General features: G+C 44.9%; 1 protein-coding gene across 1 annotated transcript in view; it reads left to right on the top strand.

Moving 5' to 3' along the window:
* KIF16B (kinesin family member 16B) overlaps positions 1-13,329 on the top strand; it is a 291,622-nt gene that overhangs the window by 34,722 nt on the left and 243,571 nt on the right. Inside the window, exons 2-3 of the mRNA XM_068986883.1 lie at positions 1,950-2,019; positions 6,549-6,662. Coding sequence (XP_068842984.1) covers positions 1,950-2,019; positions 6,549-6,662 — 184 coding nt within the window. The remainder of the gene's footprint in view (positions 1-1,949; positions 2,020-6,548; positions 6,663-13,329) is intronic.

Here is a 13,329-nt window from a genome sequence, read left to right as displayed (position 1 = left end):
CTTTACTGCCAACGTCTGGAAGGGACCCACAGGATCTCTGAGGTCTGCCTGAATATTTGAATCGAATATTCTCCAGTAAGCCCTGGCATACCTTAGTGGAAAATGCTCTTTAGATACTACTTTGGCCCTGGTAGCTCAGATGGTAAAGCGTCTGCCTACAATGCGGGAGACCCGGGTTCGACCCCTGGGTTGGGAAGATCCCCTGGAGAAGGAAATGGCAACCCACTCCAGTACTCTTGCCTGGAGAATCCCATGGACGGAGGAGCCTGGTAGGCTACAGTCCACGGGGTCGCAAAGAGTTGGACACAACTGAGTGACTTCCCTTTCACTTTGGCCATAAGACTCTAGGCCTTTTCTGAGGACAAAACTGGGGAGTACTTCTTTTCAATTTCAGATAAAGTTCATCTTAGATTTCCTGTTTAGATTTAGGACTAAGGAGTTTTTTACCTTGCATCATCAATCTGTTTAAAAAAATTCAACCAAGTCAATTTGAAGATCTTATTGGTTTTATTCAATGATTCATGAATCTGGCAGCATCCCCACCTGGCAAGTAGAAGGCCCCTGCCAGGAGCTGTACAAAATGGAAGGCTTTTATGGGTAGAAGGAGGCTGTGACAAAGAAGTTAAAAAAAAAAAAAAAAAGTGTATTATATCAGGCAAAGTCAGTTTCCCTGGGGGACTGCAGGGGTTCTTACCAGGCAAGTTACCTTAGACCAGGAATTTCCAGATGGACTGGTTCAAGACTTACTCTTGGGAGAGGCTGAAGCTGCCTTAAGTTAGGTATTAGGTCTTGGTGGGGCTTAGCTTAAGTGACTCCATTTTGGTGTTACAGTTTCTTTTAACAAATCTGATGTTTCTATCTCCTTTCAAACCCAAAACTTTGGCTATCAGGGGTAGCAACATAATTACTCATGTGTTATCCCTCAATATACAGACAGAAATGTTAGGATAAATATACTTATTTTATCACCAGAATATGATGCCTAAAAAAAACTTGACGAATGCTTTGTATTAATAGTTCTTTTTTCCCTTAGCCTAGATTCCTCCTGCCCAAGGAATCTAGCATGAGATCTTTTCTCACTGTCCAGCACACAGATTGATTTACTTCAGCTTACTTTTGGGTTTTAGGTTATTTAAAAATTGTTTTATTTTTGTGTAAATTATTTTCATCATTCTAAACACGATCTACAGATCAAGATGTTTTTGTAGAAATCTAGCTTCGTTCTCTGTGTCTTATTTCTCCCTAGGTGACCTTTTGAAAGATAAATAGGTTATCCTTTTTATCTTTAAATACAAGTGGTGGTATCCTATGTATACTTTTCTCTGCTTTGAATTTCCCACTCAGTGTCCCTTGGTCTCTATCCACAGCAGTACCTAGAGACCTTCCTCTCCCCATTACCAGGGACACCTCACTCCATTGTGTGGGCGTGGGCTTGTTTATTGTAGGAGTTCTCTTAACTTCCTGTTCGAGTGTTTTCTGGGAATGCCATTTTCTGGATGAAGGTAGAAAGAAGGTGGGGTCGAGGGGTGGCCTGGCTGCCTCTGGAAGCACCCTGGCTCTGAGCACTCACCCCTCTTTCTTCTCAGTCCTCATCCTGGATGGAGCATCGGTGCCTGTCCTCCATCCCAGGTGGGCAGGGCCCTCTTACCTAGAGTCAGAGCGCCATCCGCCGTCTCTGTCTTTGCATTTATACTCCTGTTGGCTCCCGTGGAGAAATGCTCCCAGGGTTTGCGTCATACAGCATTTCCAGTCTTAAGGTTTTGATAAAGGCCTCTGTTTTGTGTGTCCTCGTGTTTATGTTCCTAACGATTTGGGAGGAGGAGTTAAGAGATGGTGCCTCATGTGCTGAATAAAAACAGATCACCGTACATAAAAAGTAAACACAACAAGCATCGTAGAAACACCCTTTTGTGTCCTACCTAACCAATACTGAATTACTTGTGTTGCAGGGAAAAGGACTTGGAAGCCAAATTCATTATTCAAATGGAGAAAAGCAAAACGACCATCACAAACTTAAAGGCAAGTAGTGACCTGGCCTGGCTCCAGTTCTGTGAGTTACGTGCTTTGTTTCAGTGTTAAATGGTTTGTGGGTGAATACGATGCATCTGTTTTCACAGCTTTCTTCTCTCAGTTCAGGTAACGATGTCAGCTTGAACTTGGCTTGGGCTCAGCCATGAAGCAAATGGGTGACAAGTGATTATCTGTTACCTGTCCTGTCTCTGGTTTTGTTGATCTTAGCTGCAGAGCCAGGCCGCAGCTGGGGGAGGTGAGACCAGGCATTTTTATCCTCTATCCTATTGTGGATTTTCAGCCTGGAAATTAGCTCATTGTGGATTATTATAAACTTTGACCCTAGATTTGTTTTCATTTTTTAAAAAGTATTTATTTTTATCTATTTATTCAGCTCTGCCAGGTCCCAGTTGTGGCACACGGGGTCTTTGATCTTCATTGTACAATGTGGGATGTAGTTCCCTGACGAGGGATGGAATCCAGGCCCCCTGCTTTGGGAGTGTGGAATCTTAGCCTCTGGACCACCAGGGAAGTCCCTGTTTTCATTTTTACTGAAAGTAACTTTGTAAACCTTGCAGGAGGAGCTGGTATTACTATTCAAAACTCAGGAGATGAAAAAATGTAAAAAATGAAATTTTTTTCTGGAAAAAAAAAATTTTTTTTTGAAAAAAAATGCCAGAAGTTTCTAAGATGGCAAGTTCTTTTGTATTTAAAATATCCTGAATACTTTCCACTTATGGGGAAAATGAGTGTGTAAAATCAGTAATAAAGGAATCACGCCCCTAAGGACCCAACCCCCTCCCCTCCGGGGTTTGCCGTTAGCTCACAGGTTTGGGTTTCAGAGGCCTGCTGCCCCGCGGCCAAGTACAGATCACCCTCTGGTTGGATTTCTGTTAATTCATGGCTCAGGGGACTGGACATTTTGTAATCCAGTTTCAGTGTCATGCAACCTGATCCCCAGTGATGGAAGCCAGTAAGTAATGTGCCCATCTTCAAACAGGCCATGCCCTGGGGATTTCAGAGGCCTCCTCTGAGGCGCCAGTGCCCTCGCCTGCGGCCTCTGCAGTGGAATGCCTTTCTTGCTCTGCTGACCTGCACTTCTTGTTCCTCCTGGCTCTGCCCGGCTGCACCTGGCTTCCCCTCCTGCGAACACCCACATCTTCTCACTTAGCTCACCCTTTCTCTGCTGCTAGTTTCCTTCGCTTTGCTCTGCTTGCTGTGTCTTTGTGTACTCACAGGGCTGTAGACAAAGTCCAATCATTCTAATACTGTATTTACCGGAACCAGTGGGGAGAGCCGAGCATTGGATGAATATCCTTTCTTCATGTGTTATGGAATCTCATTTTCCTTGATTACTCTGTTGTTTTTTGAGTTTTGCAAACATTGCTTTGTTTGATACAACCGCAATAGGTGCCTGGAGTTTTAAACATTTTAATAATAAGAACCTTAAAATTCTTTTTTACAGCTTATAGTACACACAGTGTTGTTGTTGAGTCGCTCAGTTGTGTCCGACTCTGTGATCCCACGGACTGCAGCATGCCAGGATTCCCTGTCCTTCACCATCTCCTGGAGTTTGTTCACATTCATGTCCGTTGAATCAATGATACCATCCAACTATCCTGTCCTTTGTCACCCCCTTCTCCTGCCCTCAATCTTTCCCAGCATCAGGGTCTTTTCCAATGAGTTGGCTCTTTGCATCAGGTAGGCAAAGTATTGGAGCTTTAGCATCAGTCCTTCCAATGGATATTCAGGACTGATTTCCTTTAGGATTGACTGATTTAACCTCCTTGCTGTGCAAGGGACTCCCAAGAGTCTTCTCCAGCACCACAGTTCAAAAATATCAATTCCTTGGCGCTCAGCCTTCTTTGTCCAGCCCTCACATCTCTACATGGCTACTGGAAAAACCATAGCTTTGACTAGATAGACCTTTTTCAGCAAAGTGATGTCTCTGCTTTTTAATACACTGTCTAGGTTTGTCATAGCTTTTCTTACAAGGAGCAAGCATCTTTTGATTTCATGGCTACGGTCACTATCTGTAGTGATTTTGGAGCCCAAGAAAACAAAGTCTGTCTCTGTTTATATTTTCCCCCCATCTATTTGCCATGGAATGTTGGGACCAGATGCCATGATCTTCGCTTTTTTGACTGTTGAGTTTTAAACCAGCTTTTTCACTTTCCTCTTTCACTTTCATCAAGAGGCTCTTTAGTTTCTCTTCACTTTCTGCCATAAGGGTGGTGTCATCTGCATATCTGAGGTTACTGATATTTCTCCCAGCAATCTTGATTCCAGCTTGTGCTTCATCCAGCCTGGCATTTCACATGATGTACTCTGCATATAAGTTAAATAAATAGGATGACAGTAATCAGCCTTGATGTACTCCTTTCCCAATTTTGAACCAGTTCATTGTTCCATTTAAGGTTCTAATTGTTTCTTTTTGACCTGCAAAGAGATTTCTCAGGAGACAAGTAAGGCTGTCTAAGAATTATCCAGTTTGTTAATGATCCACACAGTCAACAGCTTTAGTGTAGTCAATGAAGCAAAAAATAGTTATTTTTCTGGAATTCCCTTGCTTTGTCTGTGATCCAACAGATGTTGGCAATTTGATCTCTTGTTCCTTTGCCTTTCTAAACCCAGCTTGTTCATCTGGAAGTTCTCGGTTCAGGTACTGCTGAAGCCTAGCTTGAAGGATTTTGAGCATTGCCTTGCTAGCATGTGAAATGACTTCAATTGTGCAGTAGTTTGATCATTCTTTGGCATTGCCTTTCTTTGGGGTTGGAGTGAAAACTGACTTATTCCAGTCCTGTGGCCACTGCTGAGTTTTCCAAATTTGCTAGCATATTGAGTGCAGCGCTTCAACAGCATCATCTTTTAGGATTTAAAATAACTCAGAATTTCATCACCTCCACTAGTTTTGTTTGAAGTAATGCTTCTTAAGGCCCACTTGACTTCACATTCCAGGATGACTGACTCGAGGTGAGTGACCACACTGTCATGGTTATTTAATTCATTAAGACATTTTTGTATGATTCTTCTGTGTATTCTTGTCACCTCTTAATATCTTCTGTTTCTGTTAGGTCCGTACCGTTTCTGTTCTTTATTGTTCTCATTTTTGCATGAAGGGTTCCCTTGGTATCTCTAATTTTCTTGAAGAGCTCTCTAGCATTTCCCATTGTATTGTTTTCCTCTATTTCTTTGCATTGTTCACTTAGGAAGGCTCTCTTATCTCTCCTTACCTTCTTTGGGACTCTGCATGCCAATGATGTATCTTTCCTTTTCTCCTTTGCCTTTCGGTTCTCTTCTCAGCTATTTGCAAGGCCTCCTCAGACAGACATTTTGCCTTGTTGCATTCCTTTTTCTTGGGGATGGTTTTGATCACCACCTCCTGTACTGTGTTATGAACCTCTATATGGTTCTTCAGGCACTCTGTCTATCGGATCTAATCCCATGAATCTATTTGTCACTTCCACTGTATAATCATATATACCTGAATGGGTTAATGGTTTTCCCTACGTTCTTCGGTTTAAGTCTGGATTTGGCAATGAGTTCATGGTCTGAGGAGCAGTCAGCTCCCGGTCTTGTTTTTGCTGATTGTACGGAGCTTCTCCATCTTTGCCTGCAAAGACTATAATCAGTCTGATTTCCGTGTTGGTCATCTGGCGATATCCACGTGCAGAGTCTTTTCTTGTGCTGGAAGAGGGTGTTGCTGTGGCCCGTGCGTTCTCTTGGTGAAACTGTTTGCCATTCCCCTGCTTCCTTTTATTTTCACTACGAGGCCACACTTGCTCATTACTCCAGGTGTCTCTAGACTCCTGCTTCTGCATTCCAGTCCCCTGTGATGAAAAGGGGACATCGTGTAGTGTCTGAATTATGCTGGCAAATATAATTCCGATTAGATTTACTTAGCGCATAGCCAGGGAGCTGTGTGAGGCATATGCAGATGTTTAAACATGATTTTTTTGTTCAGTTTTGGTATATAGCAAGATAGATCAGATGTATGCAAACATATGCAGTAGACTCATAATACGATGTGTCCTGGGAGAGAGGCTCGTGTCTCAGAGGTAGGAGAAGTTACTTCTGGATGGAGTGCCAAGGGAAGCCTAATAGAAGAGGAGGCGTCTGACTGGGAGTTTTCAGTGGGGCCAGTAGATCACATGTCTGTTCTCACATTGTCATCTGTATGAACAGCACCCCCTGGAGTCGTGCAGACTATAGCTTTGGCCGGAATGTCAGGCTCATATAAGGTAATCGTGATGAAAAGTCCAGAAACGTTAGCCTTCGATCGTATTGTAGAATGCCTGAATGAGAGGCTGGGAGGAGTTATGTTTGCTTTCTTCTTATTCATTGAGAAGGTGGTCAGGAGGAATTAAATGGATTTGAGTCAGGGTATAAATAATGCACGTTGGTGATTGTTGTGAACTTTTTACACAATTTTTTTTTTCCCCCTTGAATTGGGTGGATTACTTGTCAGCTAACAGTATTCTTTACATTATTATGGTTTTTCTAGTTGCACTGTTATTACCACAATCTTCTCTCTCTAGATACCAGAAGGAGGGACTGGGGACTCAGGAAGAGAACGGACCAAGACCTTCACCTACGACTTTTCTTTTTATTCTGCTGATACAGAAAGTCCAGATTATGTTTCTCAAGAAATGGTATGATGTTTTCAAAAATCTCTATTTTGGTTTATTTTCATGTTGAGAAAAACATGCCTACCCTAAAACTCTTTAAAACATCTTGCTAATTTTTTTTTTCTGAAAATGATTTATATAAAATTAGCCTTTGCTAACTTAGCTTTTTGGTTGTTACATAGCACCATTTCTCTTAGGCCTGAGATAAATTCTATCCCCAAAAGGTGGAGTTTATTTTTCTCTTCTGAGCATGATCGTAATTTTTGTTTCAAAACTTGGCAGTGACCTCAGTTTTAAAGGAGCTTTGCAAATAAAGCATTTTGAGGGGGACATTTATAGACATACTTTATTTTACTGTGCTTTACTTTATTATACTTGGTAGATACTCTTTTTTATAAATTGAAGGTTGTGGCAATCTTGTGTCGAGTTTGTGTCATTTTTCCAACAGCATTTCTTCACTTGGTATCTCCGTGTCACGTTTTGGTAATTCTTGCAATATTTCAAACTTTTTCCATTATTATATTTAACCAGAGATCTGTCATATTACTTTTGCAACAAGATAATGACTTGTTGAAGGCTCAGAAGATGGTTAGTATTTTCTAGTAAGAAAATATTTTTAATTGAAGTAAGTATATTATTTTTTTAGACATAATGCTACTACACTTAATAGACTACAGTACAGTATAAACATAACTTTTATTTGCACAGGGAGCCAAAACATTTGTGAGCCTTGGTTTATTGCAGTTGTTGCTTTGTTGTGGTGATCTGAACTGGATCACAGTGTCTTTGAGGGCTGCCTGTGTGTACTGCTAAGCCTAGGAGATTACTCATTTGACCTTGAGTCCTACCCAGATGCAGAGCTTTAGGATGTAGACTTCAAACCCAAGTCACATTTCCCCTTCTTGGGTGCACTATTGTAGGTTCCAGAAAGAAGGATTCTAGCAAGAAAGATCGTTTTGCCCACAATCTTTCTGGAACATAGAATGAAGATGGGGTTTGTCCAGGAAACCTGTGCTGTGGACTTTTGTGATCTGAAATGTGGACCTGACATTGGCAGAGAACAGACCTGAAGGCCCTCCAGGGGACCATCACGTGATGCCATGTCACGTGACCAGAAGGACTAGTGCATTTCCTTGGGTGGGACAAGCAGGGTGTTAGAGCAAAGCGGGGTTCTGGGAAAGCACAGTGTTGTGGGAGAAACTGGTTGCATCTCTGGGCTTCTTCCTGGCTCGCTAACAGCTTCTTTGGAGATGTAGCTTCAGGTCTCCAGGTGTTAAATGGAGGATATTAAGGGTGGTGCAAATGTAATCGCTGTTTTGGACCATGAATTTTAAATCATGGTAACGAGGCTCAAACACATTTTTATTAATCAAAATAAGAACCATTACAATCAACACATTTTTGCCAACAAGAAATAAGTTTGTTTATTCCTGTAGCTTAAAAATCTGTGGTTCAGGATTCAACAAACTCTTGGAAAGCATTTTCGCCTCCTGCTGGTTGTGGAAGCATTTTCCCTGCAAAAAAGTCGTTGAGATGGTCAAAGAAGTGGTAGTAAGTTGGTGAGAAGTCAGGTGAATGTGGCGGATGAGGCAGAGCTTTGTAGCTTAATTGTTTAACTTTTGAAGTGATGGTTATGTGACATGTGGTCAGGCATTGCCCTGGGAAAGAATTGGGCCTGTTCTGTCGCCCAGTGTCGAATGCAGGTGTTGCAGTTTTCAGTTCCTCTCATCTATTTGCTGAGCGTACTTCTCAGTTGTAATGGTTTTGCTGGGATTCAGAAAGCTGTAGTGGATCCAATCGGCAGCAGACCACTGAACAGTGATCATGGCCTTTTTTTGGAATGAGTTTGGCTTTGGGAAGTACTTTGGAGCTTCATGGTCCAACCACTGAGCTGGCTGTTGTATAAAATCCACTTTTCGTTGCACGTCCCAGTCTAATTGAGAAATTGTTCATTGTTGTTGCATAGAATAAGAGAAGACGATGCTTCAGAACAACGATTTTTTTTAGATTTGTGGTCAGCTCATGAGGCACCCGCCTACTGAGCTTTTTCACCTTCCTAAGTTTCTTCAAATGCTGAACGACCGAAGAATGGTTGACGTTGAGTTCTTTGTCAACTTCTTGTGTAGTTGTAAGAGGATCAGCTTTGATGATGGCTCTCAATTGTCACTGTCAACTTCCAGTGGCTGGCCATTGCACTTCTCATCTTGAAGGCACTCCTTTGCAGAAGTTCCTGAACCACCACCACACTGTACGTCCGTTAGCAGTTCCTGGGCCAAATGTGTTACTCATGTTGTGAGTTGTCACTGGTCCTTTTGACCCATTTTGAACTTGAGTAAGGAAATCACTCAAATTTGCTTTTTGTCTAACATCATTTCCATAGTCTAAAATAAATATAAAATATACAGCAAGTAATAAATCATTAGCAAAAACATAAAGTGAGAAGTGTGCATTAAAATGATGTATAACATAACTGCATTTATTTAAGAATGTATTCCGGCCAGCCTAGTAGAATTCCCAGCCTGGCTGTCCTACCCATGTGGCAGCATCTTGAAGTGGTATCATCATCTAGTTTCTTGTCAGATGGTGTGTCCACGTGCTGGAATCTCAGCATTGCCTGAGGAGGTATTAGAAATGCAGAATTCCAGGGACTATTCCTGCTGAACCAAACTGCATTTTTAGAAGAGCCCCAGATGACGTGCATACTCCTTAATCTGAGAAATGTCGTTGGCTTAGAAATGTTTCGTGGAGACGGCTTTCTGAGGCAATGTAAGTGTTGGGTTAGAGTTAAGATGGGCTGTGAACTTGGAGAAGTTGTTCCAAGGAAGGGCCTGGAGGGATTGTATCTGGAAGATGTCGGTTCACCATCAGGGAAACATAGACAGGGCAACGGCAGAAGGAGCGGGGGCTGTGAGCGGAGGGGAGGTGCCTGGCACGAGGGAGGCGCAGGGAGAGGAGGGGGACTGGTGTTGGGGAATGTGCCCCGGAGTCAGAAACAGTGCTGGGTGCTCATGGCCGCTGCCTGTTTAAGCCCCTCAGGAACCAAACGAGGTCAACGGTAGCTCCAATTTTCTTGTCAGAGAAACTCAGGTTAAATAACTCAGTGTATTAGAGTAAGTCCGTAGATCTAATCCACTGAATTGAAAGAAAGTGAAGTCGCTCAGACGTGTCCAACTCTTTGCAAACCCATGGACTGTAACCTACCAGGCTCCTCTGTCCATGGGATTCTCCAGGCAAGAATACTGGAGTGGGTTGCCATTTCCTTCTCCGGGGGATCTTCCCAACCCAGGGATTGAACTCTGGTCGCCCGAGTTGCGGGCAGACACTTTACCATCTGAGCCATGAGGGAAGCCAGACTGGGTAGTGTAGAAATCCTAGGGCTGCTGTATAGGACGGAGAGATGCCACTGGAAGGCCTTAAGGGTATGGGAGAAAGGGTTGGTGTGTTCTCAGTGGCAGGTGGACAGGGCCACCCAGTTGAGTGAGTAAATGGGCCAGCGAGGGAATGAAGATAACTTTGGTCCTGAGATTAGTGGACTTACCAGTGTTGGTAGCTAGGAGTCTGGCGAAGAACAGAATGTTACAGCTAGTGGAATCCAGACTTGGGCTTTCGTGTAGGGATGGGGATGAGGTGACCGGTGTGAGGAAAGCTGGTTCTTTCCCCCTCCTTAGAGCGTCTTCACCAGAGGATGAAGGAAGTACCACAGAGGCTTCCCTCCTGACTTACACGGCTAGTGGCTGGCTTTCCCTGCCTGGAACCTGGGTTTGAGGCCCCTAGGGACAGGGGCTGTGCTGAGGGAAAGCCCAGGCATGGGAGTGGCGGCGTGGACAGCAGGGCCTGGCTCCCTGGAGGTGCTCAGCATGTGTTTGCTAACCGAGAAGCCTCGTCTGTGGTTGGTGGTCCATTTATGGGAACAGGTGACAGTTCCTGGATTCAGTGAGAGTTAAGGTCAGGGAAGCTGTAACAGGAGGCAAAAATACCTGCCCAGAGTTAAAAATAGACTATGAAGAGTTCTCAACTCAGGAGCACACTTCGCAGCTTCCGGTCTGAGCTTCAGATGTTTGGGTTCCTTGACTGTGAACAGTCTCAGGTTATTTATACTCACTTCAAAACTGATAAAACCTTTGAGATATGTGAGTGAATGCTGCTTTCTGATAGAACCACATGTTAATAGAACCAGCAGAGATACAGGAAAATACCTATTTTTTTGCATTTTTTTTCCCCCCAGTTTTACTGAGAAGTAATTGACATACATCACCATGTAAGTTTAAGGTATACAGCATGGTGGTTTGCTTTATAAATGATGACCGCAGTAGGTTCAGCTGACATCCATTTTCTCATATAGATACAAGGAAAAGAAAAAAAAAATTCTGCTTGTGATGACAACTCTTAAGATCTACTCTCTTAACAACTTTACTGTATACTGCGCGGCAGTGTTAACTGTAGTCATCACTGTTTTATTTTTCGACCTTAATTTATTTCTGTAATAACTGCAGGGTTGTACCTCTTGTCCAACTTCTTCCAGTTCTCGCTCTCCCTCCTTCCCACCTTTGTAACCACAAATCTGATCTCTTTTTCTATAATTTTGGCCTTTTGGGGAAAACACCCATTTTCTACTCTGTTCATAAGGCAATCTCCCTCACCTCTGATTTTATTAGCTGGTGTTGTGTGGGCTCACGTTTCCATGCTGGCAGATCCCGCCCAGGAGCTGAGCTGACAGCTCACACACCTGCTGTAAACAGGGGGAAGATCACTAGCTTAGCGTGCGTGAGGTCACCCTTTGTCTTTTTCTTCTCTTTAAAAATGATTAAAATGTAAAGGCACCTTGAGACAGTATATCATGCCCATTACTGTAGTACAAGTCAAATTTCCCATAATGTGAAACAAATTCCAAGTAAGATGATGGTTAATATTTCTTCCTTCCAAATTAATTTTGAATTTAGAAAAAAAAAATCAGTGAGCAGTTAAAAGTCCATACTCATCTTGATTAAAGACCATTTAAGTAAGGTCTGGTTTTCTTAATGGTTCTTCCAGCTCCAAAGGGAGGCTCTGCTCTCAGGCTTGTCTGTTCCTTGATTCGACCCCAGAGAAACTTGAGACTTAAAATCTCCCCCTTGACAGCTGGATGGAGAGTCTTTTGTTTGCACGGTGCCCCCCTGTGGGCAGTTGGCCTCCAGCGAGGCCCTGCAGTGCCTCCCTTTGCTCTGGAATCAGCTTTACAGCCTCTTAGACAAGCGTGGCGGGTCTCTGGGTCCCTGGCCAGGAGGGCAGCCCGTCAGCCTGTCCAGCGGCCCCTCCTTCCCCACCTCAGTTGGTCGACAAGTCCTTGGTGGGAGCTGCCATGGGGAGCCTGTTTCCCTGATGGGGGCCCCGAGGTGTGGGCACTGTCCCGGTGATCCTCTGGGTCCCCAGCCCTTTGAAGCTGAGACAGGGCCAGGCCTGCATCTCAGCCCCTCGGGGCCTGCGTTTCTCTGTGCCAGTTGTAGGGTCCTGTCCACCAGCCCCTGCCCTACCCGCAGGCCCCCTGAGTCAGGTGGAATGCCAGCTGAGTAGATTTCTAGAGAATAAAAGAAGAGTAAAGTGGCGGGTGTGGATTTTAACCCAAGGGAAGAATTCCATCTTGAAAACTTTGGGGTTTGTTTTTTATTACTGTTATTATTTTGGCTACACCCTGCAGCATGTGGGATCTGAGTTCCCTGCCCAGGAATGGAACCCAGGCCCCCTTTCGGGGGAAGCGTGGAGTCTTAGCTGCTGGACCACCAGGGAAGTCCCTGGGGTTTGGTTTAAATACGGTCTTTTCCGTGACTTTGTTCTAGCCCCAGACAGAAGTATGAGAGATCGTTCTTTACTCTTTGGGAAGCTTTTGGAAGGCTGTTCTTCCTCTCCACTGCACCCTGCGAAGTGTCAGAAATGGTCATCTGCCATTTGTTTTCTTGTCTGATCACGAAGAATTAAATAAATATTTACGAGTTTCTTCCTATTCTGTATATGGTGGTGAAAACCAGCCTCTCAGATGGTTAGTCTGGAGCCCAGAGTCCCTGTGGGGTTCCTGGTTCTGCTTCTTCACGGAGGTGTGGGTGTGGATGTGTGTGGAGGGGGTGCGGGAAGGCCTTCCGCGTGGGCTCGGGCCCGCAGGCCGATGCTGAGCGGCGTGCGGCTCGGGGCTGGGGAGGTGGCGGTGGATCCCAGCCCCGCGGCCGCTGCGGGCCCGCCGCCTCGCCTCTCCCCCCGGACAGCGGGCCCGGTGGCCTGCTTGCCCCAAGGGTGGGTCACGAGTACAGCTGAAGGTGGAGTTAGTCATCCAGCTGTGAGAAAAAGATGAGAAAATGCCAGCTCCTAAAGCGGAAGTGGATGAAACTTAAGTCAGAGTGAAGGAGGGTGATGATGAGAGGTCCTGGGTGGAGACGGCTTGGTCGAAGGCGTAGGCTGGACACCTCTGACTGAGGAGACGAAGCCTGAACCGGAGGGCCGGACGCTGGGGCCGGAGGCGTCCTGGCTGAAGGCCCGTGTTGGTAGCGGGGCGCTTACCTGGGGAGGGGGGAGCAGGGGGCCGGTGGTCATCAGGCCGTCTGGGGTGGGGTCTCCCTGGAGGGCCCAGATCCCCACAGGGAGGCGGTGTTTCTGGAGTCGGCTTGATCGGCATTGCTCCCGGAGACTCCGCTCTCCTGCGGGGCTGACGCGGATCCTGCCCCGG

This window comes from Capricornis sumatraensis, chromosome 15, assembly GCF_032405125.1.
Source record: "Capricornis sumatraensis isolate serow.1 chromosome 15, serow.2, whole genome shotgun sequence".
NCBI lineage: Eukaryota > Metazoa > Chordata > Mammalia > Artiodactyla > Bovidae > Capricornis > Capricornis sumatraensis.
This window is presented reverse-complemented; position numbering and strand designations above follow the sequence as displayed.